Raw genomic sequence first — 16,188 nt, forward strand, 5'->3', positions numbered from 1 at the left:
CCATGCAGCCTATGCAGCCCATGCAGCCCATGCTGTCCATGCCGCCCATGCTGCCCATGCCAGCCATGCCAGCCATGCCGCCAATGCCAGAGCCATCTTTTACTCTGCACCCTGGCGTAGTTCCCAACTCTCCTCCTCCAATTATTCTTCAGGAGCATAAGTATAGTCCTGTTCCTACCTCATATGCTCCATTCGTAGGCATGCCGGTTAAAGCAGATGGCAAGGCCTTTTGCAACATGGGTTTCTTTGAGGAATTTCCGCTACAAGAGCCTCAGTCACCTCTCAAGTTCAGTCCATGTTTTGAGATGCCTAAGGAGGGGTTTGGGAAAGTCACCCTGGCCAAAGAGCTGCTGGTAGATGCCGTGAATATAGCCATTCCTGCCTCTCTGGAGATTTCCTCCCTATTGGGGTTTTGGCAGCTCCCCCCTCCTACTCCGCAGCATGGCTTTGTGAATAGCACCATCCCTGTGGGGCCTGGGGAGCCACTGCCTCATAGGATAACCTGTCTGGCGCAGCAGCAGCCACCACCGCTGCCACCTCCACCACCGCTGCCACTGCCGCAGCCACTGCCACAGCCAGTGCCGCAGCCACTACCACAGGCTCAGATGCAGCCACAGTTTCAGTTGCAGATCCAGCCCCAGATGCAGCCCCAGATGCAGCTGCAGCCACTACAGCTGCAGCTACCACAGCTGCTGCCGCAGCTGCAGCCTCAGCAGCAGCCAGAGCCAGAGCCAGAGCCAGAGCCAGAGCCAGATCCAGAGCCAGAGCCAGAGCCAGAGGAAGAAGAGGAAGAGGCAGAGGCAGAAGAAGAGGCAGAGGAAGAAGCAGAACCAGGGGCAGAGGCAGAAGAAGAGGCAGAAGAAGAGCCACAGCCAGAAGCAGCCCAAATAGCAGTGAGTGCTGTGAATATGGGCCAGCCCCCCCTACCCCCCACTCCCCATATTTTCACTGCTGGCTCCAACACTGCTATCCTGCCCCATTTCCATCATGCATTCAGATAAATTGCTTTTTTTTTTTTTTTAAGAGGGTGCTTCTCTTGTGGAAGATATTTTAAACATCAGTTACAGTTTAAAGAGAAGCATTAGAAAACAGGAATGGGGCTTTAGCTTGTTTGCCATGAGTAGCTTAAGAAAGAGAATTCTCTAACTGCATGCATTGTGCCAATATATACCCTTAGTATTCATGCTTCGTACCAAATTTAGTGAGCGTGTGCACATTCTGTAGTTGAACTGCAAATATTATCATATTATCCTCATATTATTACCCTCATATTATTGCCCTCATATTCTTACCCTCATATTATCCTCATATTATCCTCATTATCTTATTATCACGTAATTACGTGATAAGATCCAAAACATGAGCTGCTATTTTGTAAATATCGTGTTGAGTGTAAGCTGTTGTAGTGATGTTAGCTTTGTAACTGTGTGTAGCCTAGGAAGGGCATGATGGGAAAGTTTGGATCTCTCCAACTTGGAAGGTGTTTTTAAGAAAGAGGGCAATCTTCGTATGACGTTTATAACTAGGCTGTGTGTTTCTTTTCAGGGACCCGTCTACGTTTAGAAATGGACATAGTTTAGTTACTCTTCTTGTTAGCTTACTCCGTAGCTTGTTCTTCTTGTAGCCTACTTGTAGCTTTATAGAGTGTGAAGCTATCGATGTCTCCGTTTTTAAAGTGAATTTTAAATGTAGTTTTCAATAGTTTTCATGTGTTGTTGTTCCACTGTGAGTTAGGACTTCATTTATCTTAAAGACAAAACTGGTTGTCAGTCATATCTGACAGGAAGAAAAGAAATCACTGTGTCACCAAGTCAAGTGGCCAACTCATTGAAAGAAGCATCAATCAAAAGTGTTTTGTGGACTGTGATATTCCTCATTATGTTTTTAACAGGAATTTTAAAAAAATGTACTGGAATTTAAAGAAAGCATAACTATATTAGATAAGAATTTCTTTGCCTAGCTTAACGCACTACTTAAGCTGCTTACCTTCTGAAGTAGTTTGTGATCACCAATAGAAAAGTGTATCTGTAGTTGACCAGTTTAAGTCGTTGTTAGTTTGTATCCCAAGAGGATTGCATTTCGCAATGTAACTGTACTTGTAATCTCCCTTGATATCTTGTTAATCAATTTTGAAAGTGTAAAACCTAACCTTTGAAGTCTGTATTTCCTTCTTGAGACTGTATTCCTAGCATTTATCTCCTAACCTTTGAAGACAGTATTTCCTTCTTGAGACTGTAGTTCCCAGCATATGTATCCTAACCTTTGAAGACTCTGTATTTCGTTTTTTGAGACTGTAGTTCCCAGCATATGTATCCTAACCTTTGAAGACTCTGTATTTCGTTTTTTGAGACTGTAGTTCCCAGGATTTATCTCCTAAGCTTTGAAGACTCTGTACTTCGTTTTTGAAACTGTATCTCCCAGCATATATATCTACATATAATAAAGGCTAAGCATCTGGCAATCTTTCTGTCTTTTCATTTAGCGGCATCAACATGGGTTACACTCCCATTGAGTGAGACAACCTTCTCAGTTTCCTTACGCCCCCTCCTGGCCATTTCTTCTTTTGAAAGTACTTCTCATCACCCATGGGAACTTCACCTCTTTTGAATAAATTATGACTTAAGAATAACCTATAAACTCAGGTCACATTCTCAGTACTGAGTCTTATGATTTATTTCTGATGCATAAGTCTAGCCACCATATCCTAGACTACCATGACTCAGTTCCCCAATAGTGTTTACAATTGATTTCTGGTGCCTCTTAGAAAACTTGTTCCCTATTGGGATTTGACAGAGTTTTTTTGTTGTTGTTGTTTTGCTGTGTGTGTGTGTGTGTGTGTGTGTGTGTGTGTGTGTGTTAGCTCTATATGAGGGTGTGAGAGAACAAAAAGAAAGCCTTGAGTTCACGTGTATATTGAAGAAATCATGTCTACAAGCCGAAGGTGGGGCTAGGTTGAAGCCAGTGACAGTAAAAGGGTTCACTCTGACAGTAATGGGGTTCACTATGGGATCAGCTGTGAGACCAAGGCCCATAAGCCACAGTTGACACAGAGTAGACAATGAGGCAGCAAGATAACCTCACGGGATCAAATTCACTGTTCTGAGATATCTTAGTTCCCACAGTGCCCCTCTTCCTCTGGGTGGGAAGGCAGTCTCCCCAAACAATAGTTAACCTCAGCCAAGGTCTGGTTGCAGATGCTTCCACAAATACCTTTACATAGGCTACTGTGGTCTGGTCTGTGATCTGTTGCAAAAAAATACTTGATTTTCCTGTATGTGAAACAATGGCATTTGGTCCCCATAGTATAGATCACTGGCATTTCGGAGTGCTGCACTGGCAGGGGAATTGTCTGGGCTGCTGCTTGCTGACATGTTGACAGAGAATGGGGCTTAGTTTTCTTAATTAAGTCCCCCAATTATGAAGATGCTCTTGAACTAAAAAGTATGAACCAAGTGTAAATGCCTACAAAAGGATATTTCCTGACCGTTTAGACTCCAAAAAGAAGGAAGAATTGACTCAGTCCCAAGCACAACCCTGTAGACACAGCAATGATAAAAATGAGAGTAGGAGGCTTCAGGTTTGGCTATGATAGACAAAATGTGGTTCAAAGCTGCCCCACCTGTCTCCAGCAACCATCAGAAAATAGATATTTAAATTACAATTCATTACGCTAGCAAAAGTACAGTTCTGAAGAAACAACAAAAATAATTTTATGGTTGGTGGTCATCACAACATGAGGAACATGAGGAATGAGGAACATGAGGAACATGAGGAACATGAGGAATGGGTAGCAGCATTAGGAAGGTTGAGAGCCACTGCCTTTAAGCCTTTTTTCACAGCAAGAGAATGGTATCTTCGATCTCTTCCCTCCACTCCAAGAAATATAATTTGGAGCTGAACATACTGGTATATATACATTTTCAGTCCCAGCCCTTGGGAGGCAGAGGCAGCCAGATCTACAATTTAGATTCCCTGCCTACAATAAGTACACACACACATATGTACTTACATATATGTACATATATATGGGGGCAGACTTTTGTAGACTGTCCTATCTCAGACAGTTCTATATGGTGCACACAGGAACATGTAGGGTGAGAATGGGGGCGTGCTGGAGAGATGAGCCAGTAGTTAAGAACACTGGGGTCTAGTTTCTAGCACCCAGATGATTGCTCACAAATGTCTGTAACTCCAGTTCCAGAAGATCTAACACTCTCTTCTGACTTCTGCTGGGCACAAGGCATGCATGTGGTGCCTGTACATACTACATATAATTTACACCCACATCATGCACGTTAAATAAACTAAAAAAAAAAAAATCACAGCATTAAAAATAAAGCAGGAATAATTACTAACCACAGTTTAATAGGTGCACATTATCAAATAAAAAAGAATGTCATGGTTTTTACATAGAATGAAGTGGGTTGAAAGCCAATGTTCCCATCAGACAACTAAGGTTCTCTAATGAATAGTTTACAAAAGGATATAAGTATCAAAAACACATTCATTCTTAAATGTGTTAAGGACACTTCAAGCAAATCTTCAATCTTTAAACCAGACATCATGATTTAAGCTGATAAATTTAATGACTTTTGAAAAATGTCAAAAGGGCAGAAAAAGTTGAAAGCTAATGTTCTGAACAATGCCAAACAAGAACAGACATTTCTGGCTGTCAGTGGCGGTGTTTCTGGGTGACTACACACCCAGGCAGCAGAGCTCCAGGAAGCCTTCTGAAGATAGAAAGAGAAAGGACATGAATGTTACCTTGGTTTCCACATGGAAAATGTTAAGTAAACTTTGAAATCTTGGGAAACATGGTGCTTGCTTAGTCTCTGGGCCAGCCTTCAGACCACCGACTTAAATCACAATAGACTCATTACGCATACTATTACAGTAGAACTATCCAGGATGAAGATGTATGAGTCTATGGATGTGAGCACAAGATATCTTTTTTTCCTTTTTTGAAAAAATTATTCTTTTTTAAAAATTACATATTTTCTTTATTTACATTTCAAATGTTCTCCCTTTTCCTGGCTTCCCCTCTGAACCCCCCCCATTCCCTCCCCTTCCCCCTGATCACCAACCCACCCTCTCCTGCTTCCTGGCCCTGGCATTTCCCTACACTGGGGCACAGAGACTTCACAGGACCAAAGGCCTCTCCTCCCATTGATGACCGACTAGTTCATCCTCTGCTACATATGCAGCTGGAGCCATGAGTCCCACCATGTGTACTCTTTGGTTGGTGGTTTAGTCCCTGGGAGCTCTGGGGGTATTAGTTAGTTCATATTGTTCTTTCTATGGGGCTGAAAACACCTTCAGCTCCTTGGGTCCTTTTTCTAGCTCCTTCATTGGGGACAAGTTGTCAAAAAAGATAAGGAGGGACACTTCATACTTATCAAAGGTAAAATCTACCAAGATGAACTCTCAATTCTGAACATCTATGCTCCAAATGCAAGGGCATGCACACTCATAAGAGAAACTTTACTAAAACTCAAAGCACACATTGCACCGCACACAATAATAGTGGGAGACTTCAACACCCCACTCTCACCAATGGATAGATTATCATGGAAACAGAAACTAAACAGAGGCACAGTGAAACTAACAGAAGTTTTGAAACAAATGGATTTAACAGATATCTATAGAACATTTTATCCTAAAACAAAAGGATATACCTTCTTCTCAGCACCTCATGATACCTTCTCCAAAATTGACCATATAATCGGTCACAAATCAGGCCTCAACAGATACAAGAAGATTGAAATAATTCCTTGCATCCTATCAGATCACCATGGACTAAGGCTGCTCCTCAATAACAGCATAAACAATAGAATGCCCACATACACGTGGAAGCTTAACAACACTCTACTCAATGATAACTTGGTCAAGGAAGAAATAAAGAAAGAAATTAAAGACTTTTTAGAGTTTAATGAAAATGAAGCCACAGCATACCCAAACTTATGGGACACAATGAAAGCAGTCCTAAGAGGAAAACTCATAGCTCTGAGTGCCTCCAAAAAGAAACTTGAGAGAGCACACCTGAAAGCTCTAGAACAAAAAGATATCTTTTTAGAGGATGTATATTTGTAAAAAAAAAAAAAAAAAAAAAGGCAGACTCAGTGTTCCAGGCCAAAGGGAAGGAGTATTCCCTTTCCTATCCATCCAAGACATGAACAGGGTTGTAGAAATAGCTCTGCGAACTGCTTGATGAGCAAGCATGAGGATATGCTTTTAATCTTCGGAACCTATGCGTTTTAAAAAAGAAGCTAGGAATGGTGAAATGAATTTATAACCCCAGGGATAAGGGAAAGAATTGGTGGTTTCCTGTTGTTTGATAGCCGCCTTGCCTAGTTATTTGCGTTCCAGGCCAGTGAGAAACACTGCTTCAATAGAAGTCAGCTGGTACCCAAAGAATAAGATCTGGGCTCATCCTTTGGCTTCCACCTGCTCAGGCACAGTTCACACATACCCACCTGCATACATACTTTAATACACACGTACAAAAGAAGGGGCTTGCTCTAGGCCCCTTCTCTCAGAGATTCACTCACTGGACCCTGGACACATGACCAGCTGCATGGTCTGTGTATGTGGCCTTGTGCTCACCTGGTATCTAGGAGTTCATCTGTTTTAGAATATTTACTAAATAAATCCTTGTCTGAGTTTTCCTCCAGAAGCGAGATGAGATCCGTGGCTAATCCTTTGCAAACATAAACAGATTCGTTATTATGTCAAAAGGGAACATTCCCAAGGAGTGGGGGAAGAAAGGCATAATTGTGAAACCCTCACACTAAATCCCAAACTCCCTATTCTTGTTTTCTTTTTGGTATCTATAAATACAGAGCCACCAGTTCTTGAACTTGGGGCAATAAATAAATAAATAAATAAATATAGAAAGACAAGGACCATTTCATCTGCTTTTGGCCACCACCTTATAGCTTATGGTCCATTTGGGAATTAAAAAAAAAAAACCCTCTTTTATTGATTGTGAGTTTCACATTATGCACCTCAATCCTTCTCATCTCCCTATCCTGTCATATCTACCCTCTGCCCTGGCAACTCTCTCCGTAAGGAAACAAAAAAACAAACAAAAGTAAAGCATAAAAAATGTTCTTGTGGGGGCTGGAGAGATGGCTCAGCGGGTCTTGCACTGACTGCTCTTCTGAAGGTCCTGAGTTCAAATCTCAGCAACCACATGATGGCTCACAACCATCCATAATGAGATCTGATGCCTTCTTCTGGTGCATCTGAAGACAGCTACAGTGTACTCACATATAATAAATAAGTAAATCTTTAAGAAAAATGTTCTTGTGAAAGCTGTAGTGTGTCATGGTATGCCACACAGTATACACTTTGTCCACACACCTTTACTTGCGAATGTTCATTGCAATGAATCACTGGCCTGGTTCCAAGGCCTCTGGCTTCCACTATACTATCAATACCAGATCTTCACCAGGATCCTCTCAGACTTCCTGGTGTTGCCCTGTGTCATGGGGATCCTGCAGTTATGGCTCTGCAGGACTGGCCCCTTTGTGTGCTCCAGCAGTCCATAGATGAGGTAGATGTTGGGGTGGGCTAACTCAAAGCCCTGGTTCCAGGCCTGGTGGCAGCTGAGTTGATCAGCACTCTAGCTCTTCCACACCCACACCTCCAGCATTGCCCAGGATAGCTCACCCAAAGCTCCAGCTAGCTCTACTGTGCTGCGTTGAGGTGATGTGGGCGTAGCGGAGGTGTCTTCCACCTCCCTGCCCCTTGCCAGCTGCTATTGCATGGCCATGGACCTAGACATGGCTGGGACTTTGTCATAACCTAAGGTGGCAGGTGGGACAGGCTACTCACAACAGGCTACTCCTCTCCAGTTGCATCTCTCTTCATGATGCTCAAACTATTCTGATTCTCTCCCATCTCTTCACCACATACTTGCCCATCATAGCGACTTCTACTGAGGGGAAGTGAGCCACACAGCAGGCAGGCCTTCCGGGTATTCTCTGCTGACTCAAAGCACGTGGTGTGACTGTAATTGAGCCTCTGGGTAGCTTCACCCACCTGCCCCGTGTGGCAATGGTGGCAGTGGGTTGGCTCACTTTTTGGTAATCTTAAACTGCCACCTCCAAGGACCAACCATTTATATAACATGACTCAATATCCTGCTACAATAGTGTCCTAGCTTTTTAAACACATCCCACTGTTTCCTGTCATTATGGGGTTTTGTTTTTGTTTGGTTTGTTTTTGTTTGTTTTTGGCAGCTCTCTTCTGGACATGGTTTGATAAGCCTTCTGGAATCATAAAAAGGCTGTCCCACCTCCCCATCCCATCCCAATCCTGTATTATTGTCTCAGTGAGTTTCTCCACTCTCATCAGAACTCCTGGTCTGGAGACTGCGAGTCTAAGGATGTTAGCTACCACACTGAGGGCTTGACCATATGATCTGAAACAGGATTCATTCTTGTGAGGATTGAGTTCCTTCTGTCCTAGAGGTCTCCTTCCTGGCCCTTTAGTGTTTTATGAAGAGCCAGCAGTAAGATCATTTTAGACCAAAGGATACAGGAATAAAATAAGGTTTTGGGGTTAGTTTTTACCCCAAAATATACAGTCTTTCTTTCTGTCAAAGAACCAACAACAGCCACTCTGCCCTTCGCCATGTTGACTGAACAATTCAGTTAGGGAAGAAGGAAGAAGCCGGTCCTGGTAAGATGCTTGGCTTTGCTAACTAATGACTGGTAGCTTCAGGGATTAAACACAGAGACCACAGGATCGGGGCTGTATGATGCTACTTACTAGATATGTGAAGCAACACCAGCTTGTAACCTGCCTCTACATTTTCACGGAGATTTCAGTCCCTACGTGGAGGGGCAGGGGGAAAGAATCTGCTGCTACACCTCCCTGGACATTCACTGTTCTTACTCAAAGCCTCACGGAAATAGCTCCTAGTTACTACCTGTTAAAACGCATTTTCCATCTGAACAGCAGAGTCTTTGTAGAAAAGCAAAAAGAGCCATATTTTTTTTCCAGGGTAATTTCTTAATGGAACCTTGATATTTACTGTTCTGAACCCTATTTTTGCAAGGACACTAAGTTCTGGGGAAAGTTACACTGCTTTTTATCAGTTATTGCTTGTTTGGTTTGGTGTTTGGGGCGTTGCTCTTTTGTCTGAGCTGCCTAATGTTTCTTGTAACTTGCTTATCTGAAAAACAGCGAGATGAGTCTAGATTGTCATCCGTGTACTATTGTAAGGATTAAGTGATTTTTCTTTGTCCCCAAAGTGCTTAGAAGAATGCACAATATAAACCGGGGGAGGGGGCATTCTTGTCCATCAACAAGGAAACTTTTTTTGGAGACAGAGTCTCAGTATGTAGCCTTGGCTGCCCTTGAACTCAAAGATCTATGGGATTTGCCTCTGTTGTGCTAGGACTAAAGGTGTGTGCCACAGCAACTAGCAAATTTATTTAACACAAAATAAATAGGAGCAACCAACCTGCTCAACATCAGGAAAACTGGCAAATAGATCAAGTGTTCCCGATACAATACTGTGTTTTCAAAGGAATTTTTCTACCGTAGGTTAGCACTTGAATTGTGTTAGGTCAGAAAACTCAGGTAGGAACAGAAACTAAATGGGGGTGAAAATGTCAGTTGTACCAATGGTTAGAATGTTAGGATTCAGAACTATTTTTTACTAGCTTTATACCTTTCCCTCTGTTTCCCAATGTCTTTTACAGTAAGCATACATCTCTTACAAAATTATCAAAATTGCTATTTCTCAAGTGGGAATTTTTTTGGCAGGCTAACTTAAAGTGGCAAGAAACAAAAAGTTCCCAGGGAATTATAACTGCTGGCTCACACAGATATGCTCGACAGGCAGAGGGTAGAGGATTCAGTGTGGCACTGTTGACGTGGCCTGGGATGCCGTGCCTGGCACTCTCTGCCTTCCTTGCTCTGGTACCAGCTTTCAACTCCAACCGGAACTTCTCTTTAACACTCTAACTTGTCCCTGTGTTTTGACCCTGGGAACTATGGGCTTCCAGATCACATCCCTGGTGTTCTAAAGCTCTTGTCTTTGTTCATCAGCATGTTAAGCTCATCCTGGATGCTTCTCCTTCCTCAAAGTTTCCCATCTCTTTGTCACTTCAGGCATCAAGCTCCAGGGACAAAGCTGGTCTCTTTTCATTTACTTCCTGCAGATTTTGCTGCCCAGTGTTAAATATAGATATAATGACTGGCTGTTCTCCTAGCTGTAACAGACCTAGGAAACAACCATATAGAGTAACTTAATGTTGAATAGTGGCTCCTCTTGAGCCTCCATGAGGGACTGGCAACTTCAAGCAACATCACAAGCTCTCCAGTGTTAGAGGCTTTCCTGTGTGTGCTATGATTTCTCATGACCCTAGCATAAGAAAGACTGATACACTCCTGTGTCTGTGCTGCAGGGAATTTAGAGGAGTGTTACACATGGGAGGTTCTGTGTGTATCTTTTATTAGTGAGAGTTGGGCAGTGTGAGAGCTGTAGTTTGGGGAAGCTTCTCTACAAGTCTCTCTCTCTCTCTCTCTCTCTCTCTCTCTCTCTCTCTCTCTCTCACACACACACACACACACACACACACACACACACACACACCTGCCCCTATGAATATAATTCACGATTGACACCTCCATACATGTGACCTTCAGTCTATAAAACTGTAAGCTAAACAAATCTATTTTTCCTCATAGAGTATCTAGTCTCAAAGTCTCATTATAGTAACTGAAAATGGACTAATACAAAAGTTAATTACTGGATAGATGAAGGTCATGAATTTTAAAAAAGAGAGTAAGACCAATTAGCCTAAGCTACTAATATCAAAGTCTATTCTCTCTCCCCACCACTTGGGTCCCAGGGTCTTCAGGCTTGGTGACAAACATGTATTCCTTATCTATTTGAACCATCTTGCTACCCAAAGGCACTTTTCCTTTTTTTTTACAGTCTTCTGTTGTGCCATGCTATGACAGAACACCCAGTGGTAAGAGACCACACTTACACACATGAGGGAGGGTGGAGCTCTCACACTCTAGTCGGCTCTCAGAAATCTCCCACTTGACACAGTCGAACCAGGGAATTAAGTTTCCAAAGCATGAACTTTGGACTCTTACCATAGCATTCTGCCTTAGCAAGCCCCAATTAATGTCCTTGTATCCAAAATAAATCCATTCTATTTCAACAGCACTGGTCTTAACTCATTTTTTTTTTCATTTTTAAAATCTATGTCATAATTCACTCATCAGGCAAATTTCCCCTCTCTGAGAACCTGTGGAATTAAATGTCACTTGCTTCTAAACAAGACAACCAGACAGGCTTAGGATAAAGACTCTCATCTTAATAGGAAAAAAAGGGTTAACTGCTTCTTAATCAGTCAAAAATACAAGAGAGGAAATATCATTAAATCTTGAGATCCCAGAATAACCTCTTTTGGTGCTGCACCTCACATTCTGGACACACTGAAGTAGTGGGTTGGCCCCCAAGGTTTGAAGCAGCCTTATTCATCTGGCTCCTCTATGCTTGGTCTATGCAGCAACTCTCATGGCTTGGAGTTTCCCTCTGAAGACTTCCTAGACCTGAGATGTGTGGTTATTGATAAGGCCTGCAATGTTAATCTTCACGGTCCATTTGACAGGATATAGAACAACTTAGGAGACTCACTTCTGGGTTGAGTCTGGGAGGACATTGCTAGAGAGTTTTAACTGAGGAGTAAGGATCTACCTTCAGTGTATGCAACAGGATCCCATACGCTAAGCATCCCTGTCTGAAGAAAAAAGAAAAAAAAAAGAGAGAGAGTACTGGAGGTGAAATGTGACCGGTTGTACCATGCTCCTGCTACGACAGCTAGAGCCACTCTGTCCACCATATTGCCTTCATTGCCATTGCCGGGATAGGTTATGTCCTCAAACTGTCAGTATAAACAGGCTTTTTAATCCTTTAAGTTGCCTTTGTCTTGTTTCTCTCCCAGCAACTAGAACAGCAGCAAATACGCATGCCTACATTCCCATGGTCTCAGGGATTACCCTGCCCCCACAGCTCCGCTTAAGTATTGCCTTAGGCTGAACTCTTCTGCAGCGCTTACTCGACGCAGGCAGGTTTCTGCCTGGATCCCCAAGCTGTCAGTGACATCACTTGAAGTCTAGGGAGGCCACCATGGCACCAGTGATTTTACAACCACAAAGGTAGATCCTGCCAGAGCTCTAGAGCTTGCGCCGCCCAGAGCAGTGGGTGGAGTCACATGCTTACCCCCCCCCACCCCCCCCCCACACACACCCTACCTTGAACCACGACTAGGACTGCTGAGGGATGATGCCAGAATTCAGAAAGCAGAGCCCTGAGGTACAGGGCAGTGAAGGCTGAAGTCCAGTGGGCACATCTCTGGAAATACTACACTCAACGTCTTAGTGTGCCTGGAAATTCCCTGAAATACCTTCAGGGTCTTTTGCTGACTTGAGGATTAGAAGCTGTCTTCTTTGTATCCATTAATCTCTTGAGCAAACGTTGCTGGGCCACACCCTTTGCAGTCGCTCCCAAACGCAGATCTTTTATTCTATACAGGGTCAGGCAGCGAGGTTTCCAAATCTTCCCTTTCTGCTTCCCTTTTAATTATGAATTCCACAGTTAAATCATTTCTGTGTTCTTTCCTTACTGTATGTGACCAAGCTCAGCCGTGTGGCACCTTGAGTTCTTCATGGCTTAGATAGTCTTTCCGCCAGAAATTTTAGTGTATTGCTCTTAAAGTCTGCCCACCACAAAACTCGAGCATGCAGACAAGCCCTGCTAAGCTCTATGCAGTTACATACAAACTCCATTTTTTTAATGCTTCTTTTTCTCATTTCCCTCTGGATCCTAGGTGGAATGGCTGTCTGTTACCTGTATTTCTGCATTTTGAGCACAAGAATTTAAGTATAGACAGGCCACTTCACAATGGAGATACACTCCCAGGAGTGTGTGGACATGTAGTTTTGCTGAGCTAATAGCACAGGAAGCACTTACACAAACCTAAACCTATTCACAATATAGTCAGTCACTTAGTGTCCCCTAGGTGAACTGGGGACTGGTACCTGGCCAGGCTATAGTGGTCAGAGACCAGTGAACAAGAAGCCTTTGCCAGCATAACACAGGTGCTTTACAACACAGTAGGTTTTAGTAAATAGGAACATACTCCGAAGTAATGCTAAAAAATATGCTATAAACACATAAATCGGCAACCTAGTCACTTGCTACCATCAGGAAGTGTGGGGCAGTGGGCAGTTTTGACAGCCGGAATCCAGTAGAGCGGCCGGCCACCTGGGAACCCGGAGACCCACTGAGCAAAGTATATTTGTTCACAAGGGACGGTAGGAGTTCAGTGATAGCTCCTGAGACCAATGGCTCAGATTTCAGCCTAGACCCCTCACAGCTGCCCCTGCAGGAGATGTGTGCTCTCTCAGGCAGACAATGCCTCAAACTCTCAGCATTCTAGCTGGACCCTACACCCAGTCATCTGACCACAAGCCAGGCATGCCAAGCCCCATACAATGAAAGGGGGCGGTTTGCCCCTCACTCTCTTACTTTTCTCCCCTCTTGTTCTCTTACTCTTCCCTTCTCTTTCTTTTTGTTCTCTTCTCTTGCTTTCTTCCTCTCATTTCTCTCTCTCTCTCTCCTTCCTCTCATTTCCCTCTCTCTACTCAACCAGCACATTCGATCCTTCCTACAATAAAATAACTCATTTATACATTGCCTTCTTTTTAATTAAGGTGCCGTGCAGCAAACAGGTCGTCACCCGGGGGGTGGGGTGGGGAGAGAGAGAGAGAGAGAGAGAGGGAGAGGGAGCAGCAGGCCCACTGCCTCCAGGGAGAGAGCCTCAGCCAGGCAGGCCTCAGCCTAGGCCCCTTGCCTATGGAACAACAAGGAAGCACTTTGTGCTATACATTCTGCATGTGCTATGCTTTTACACAGGTGTCTGGCAAAAGGTTGGCTTAGGTCAGCATCACTGCCAACACATCAGCAGCAGGTTACGTTACAATCCTATGGAAGTGATGCCACCATTAGTCAATACTTATTTTCAAGTTCAACTGGAAACTTGTGAGACCATCGTTATATATGCAGTCTATTCTTTTTTTATTACATATTTTCTTTATTTACATGTCATAAGGTATCTCCTTTCCCAGTTTCCCTCCCCCCAAAATCACCCCGTTCCTTCCCCCATACCCCTGCTCACCAACCTCTCCTGCTTCCTGGCCCTGGCATTCCTCTACACTGGGATATAGAACCTTCACAGGACCAAGGGCCTCTCCTCCCATTGATGACCGACTAGGCCATCCTCTGCTACATATGCAGCTGGAGTCATGGGTCCCACCATGTGTATTCTTTGGTTGGTGGTTTAGTCCCTGGGAGCTCTGAGGATACTAGTTAGTTCATATTGTTCTTCGTCCTAAGGGGCTGCAAACCCTTCACCTCCTTGGGTCCTCTTTTAGCTCCTTCAGTGGGGACCCTGTGCTCAGTCCAATGGATGGCTGTGAGCCTCTACTTCTGTATTAGTCAGGCACTGTCAGAGCCTCTCAGGAGACAGCTATATCAGGCTCCTGTCAGCCAGCACTTGCTTTTGTAGTAGGATCTCATTATTTTTTGGATTTCCTCAGTTTCTGTTGTTATGTCTCCCTTTTCATTTCTGATTTTGTTAATTAGGATACTGTCTCTGTGCCCTCTTGTTAGTCTGGCTAAGGGTTTAACTTTTTTTTTTCTTCTCAAAGAACCAGCTCCTGGTTTGGTTGATTCTTTGTATAGTTCTTTTTGTTTCCATTTGGTTTATCTCAGCCCTGAGTTTATTTCCTCCCGACTCCTCTTGGGTGAATTTGCTTCTAGAGCTTTCAGATGTGCTGTCAAATTGCTGGTGTATGCTCTCTCCAGCTTTTTTTTGGAGGCACTCAGATCTATGAGTTTTCCTCTTAGGACTGCTTTCATTGTGTTCTGCAAGTTTGGGTATGTTGTGGCTTCATTTTCATTAAACTTTAAAAAGTCTTTAATTTCTTTCTTTATTTCTTCCTTGACCAAGTTATCATTGAGTAGAATGCTGTTAAGCTTCCACATGTGTGTGAGCTTTCTATTGTTTATGTTGTTATTGAGGAGCAGCCTTAGTCCATGGTGATCTGATAGGATGCAAGGAATTATTTCAATCTTCTTGTATCTGTTGAGGCCTGATTTGTGACCGATTATATGGTCAATTTTGGAGAAGGTACCATGAAGTGCTGAGAAGAAGTATTTCCTTTTGCTTTAGCATAAAATGTTCTATAGATATCTGTTAAATCCATCTGTTTCATAACTTCTGTTAGTCTCACTTTGTCCGTTAGTTTCTGTTTCCATGATCTGTCCATTGCAGAAAGTGGGGTAATGAAGTCTCCCACTACTATTGTGTGCTGTGTAATGTGTGCTTTGAGCTTTAGTAAAGTTTCTTTTATGAATGTAGTTGCCCTTGCATTTGGAGCATAGATGTTCAGAATTGAGAATTCATCTTGGTAGATCTTACCTTTGATGAGTATGAAGTGTCCCTCCTTATCTTTTTTTGATCACTTTAGGTTGAAAGTCAATTTTATTTGATATTAGAATGGCTACTCCAGCTTTTTCCTTGGGACCATTTGCTTGGAAAATTGTTTTCCAGCCTTTTATTCTAAGGTGGTGTCTGTCTTTGTCACTGAAGTGAGTTTCCTGTATGCAATGAAATGTTGGATCCTGTTTATGTACCCATTCTGAAAGTGTATGTCTTTTTATTGTCCCCAATAAAATTGAGTCCACTGATATTAATAGATATTAAGGAAAAGTAATTGTTGCTTCCCATTATTTTTGTTGTTAGAGTTGGAATTCTGTTCATGTGGTTATCTTCTTTTAGTTTTGTTGGAAGTTTACTTTCTTGCTTTTTCTAGGATGTAGTTTCCCCTCCTTGTGTTGGATTTTTCCATTTATTATCCTTTGAAGGGCTGGATTTGTGGAAAGGTATTGTGTAAATTTGGTTTTGTCATGGAATATCTTGGTTTCTCCATCTCTGGTAATTGAGAATTTTGCTGGGTATAGTAGCCCAGGCTGGCATTTGTGTTCTCTTAGGGTCTGTATGACATCAGCCCAGGATCTTCTGGCTTTCATAGTCTCTGGTGAGAAGTCTCATGTAATTCTGATAGGTCTGCCTTTATATGTTACTTGACCTT

The 16,188-nt window shown here is 43.0% G+C and overlaps 2 protein-coding genes across 18 annotated transcripts in view; one reads left to right on the forward strand and one right to left on the reverse strand.

Annotated features, from left to right (window-relative positions):
- Plagl1 (PLAG1 like zinc finger 1) overlaps positions 1 to 2,461 on the forward strand; it is a 40,067-nt gene extending 37,606 nt beyond the window's left edge. For 16 of the 17 annotated variants that reach the window (XM_031380409.1, XM_031380411.1, XM_031380415.1 and 13 more), the window contains one exon: positions 1 to 2,461. This exon is cut by the window's left edge and continues 776 nt beyond it. In XM_031380409.1, coding sequence (XP_031236269.1) covers positions 1 to 1,001 — 1,001 coding nt within the window. In that variant the 3' untranslated portion in view covers positions 1,002 to 2,461. The other variant, XM_031380425.1, reaches the window with a different exon arrangement.
- Positions 1 to 16,188, reverse strand: part of Zc2hc1b (zinc finger C2HC-type containing 1B) — a 56,225-nt gene that overhangs the window by 2,844 nt on the left and 37,193 nt on the right. The window lies entirely within an intron of this gene.

This window comes from Mastomys coucha, unplaced genomic scaffold (assembly GCF_008632895.1).
Source record: "Mastomys coucha isolate ucsf_1 unplaced genomic scaffold, UCSF_Mcou_1 pScaffold2, whole genome shotgun sequence".
NCBI lineage: Eukaryota > Metazoa > Chordata > Mammalia > Rodentia > Muridae > Mastomys > Mastomys coucha.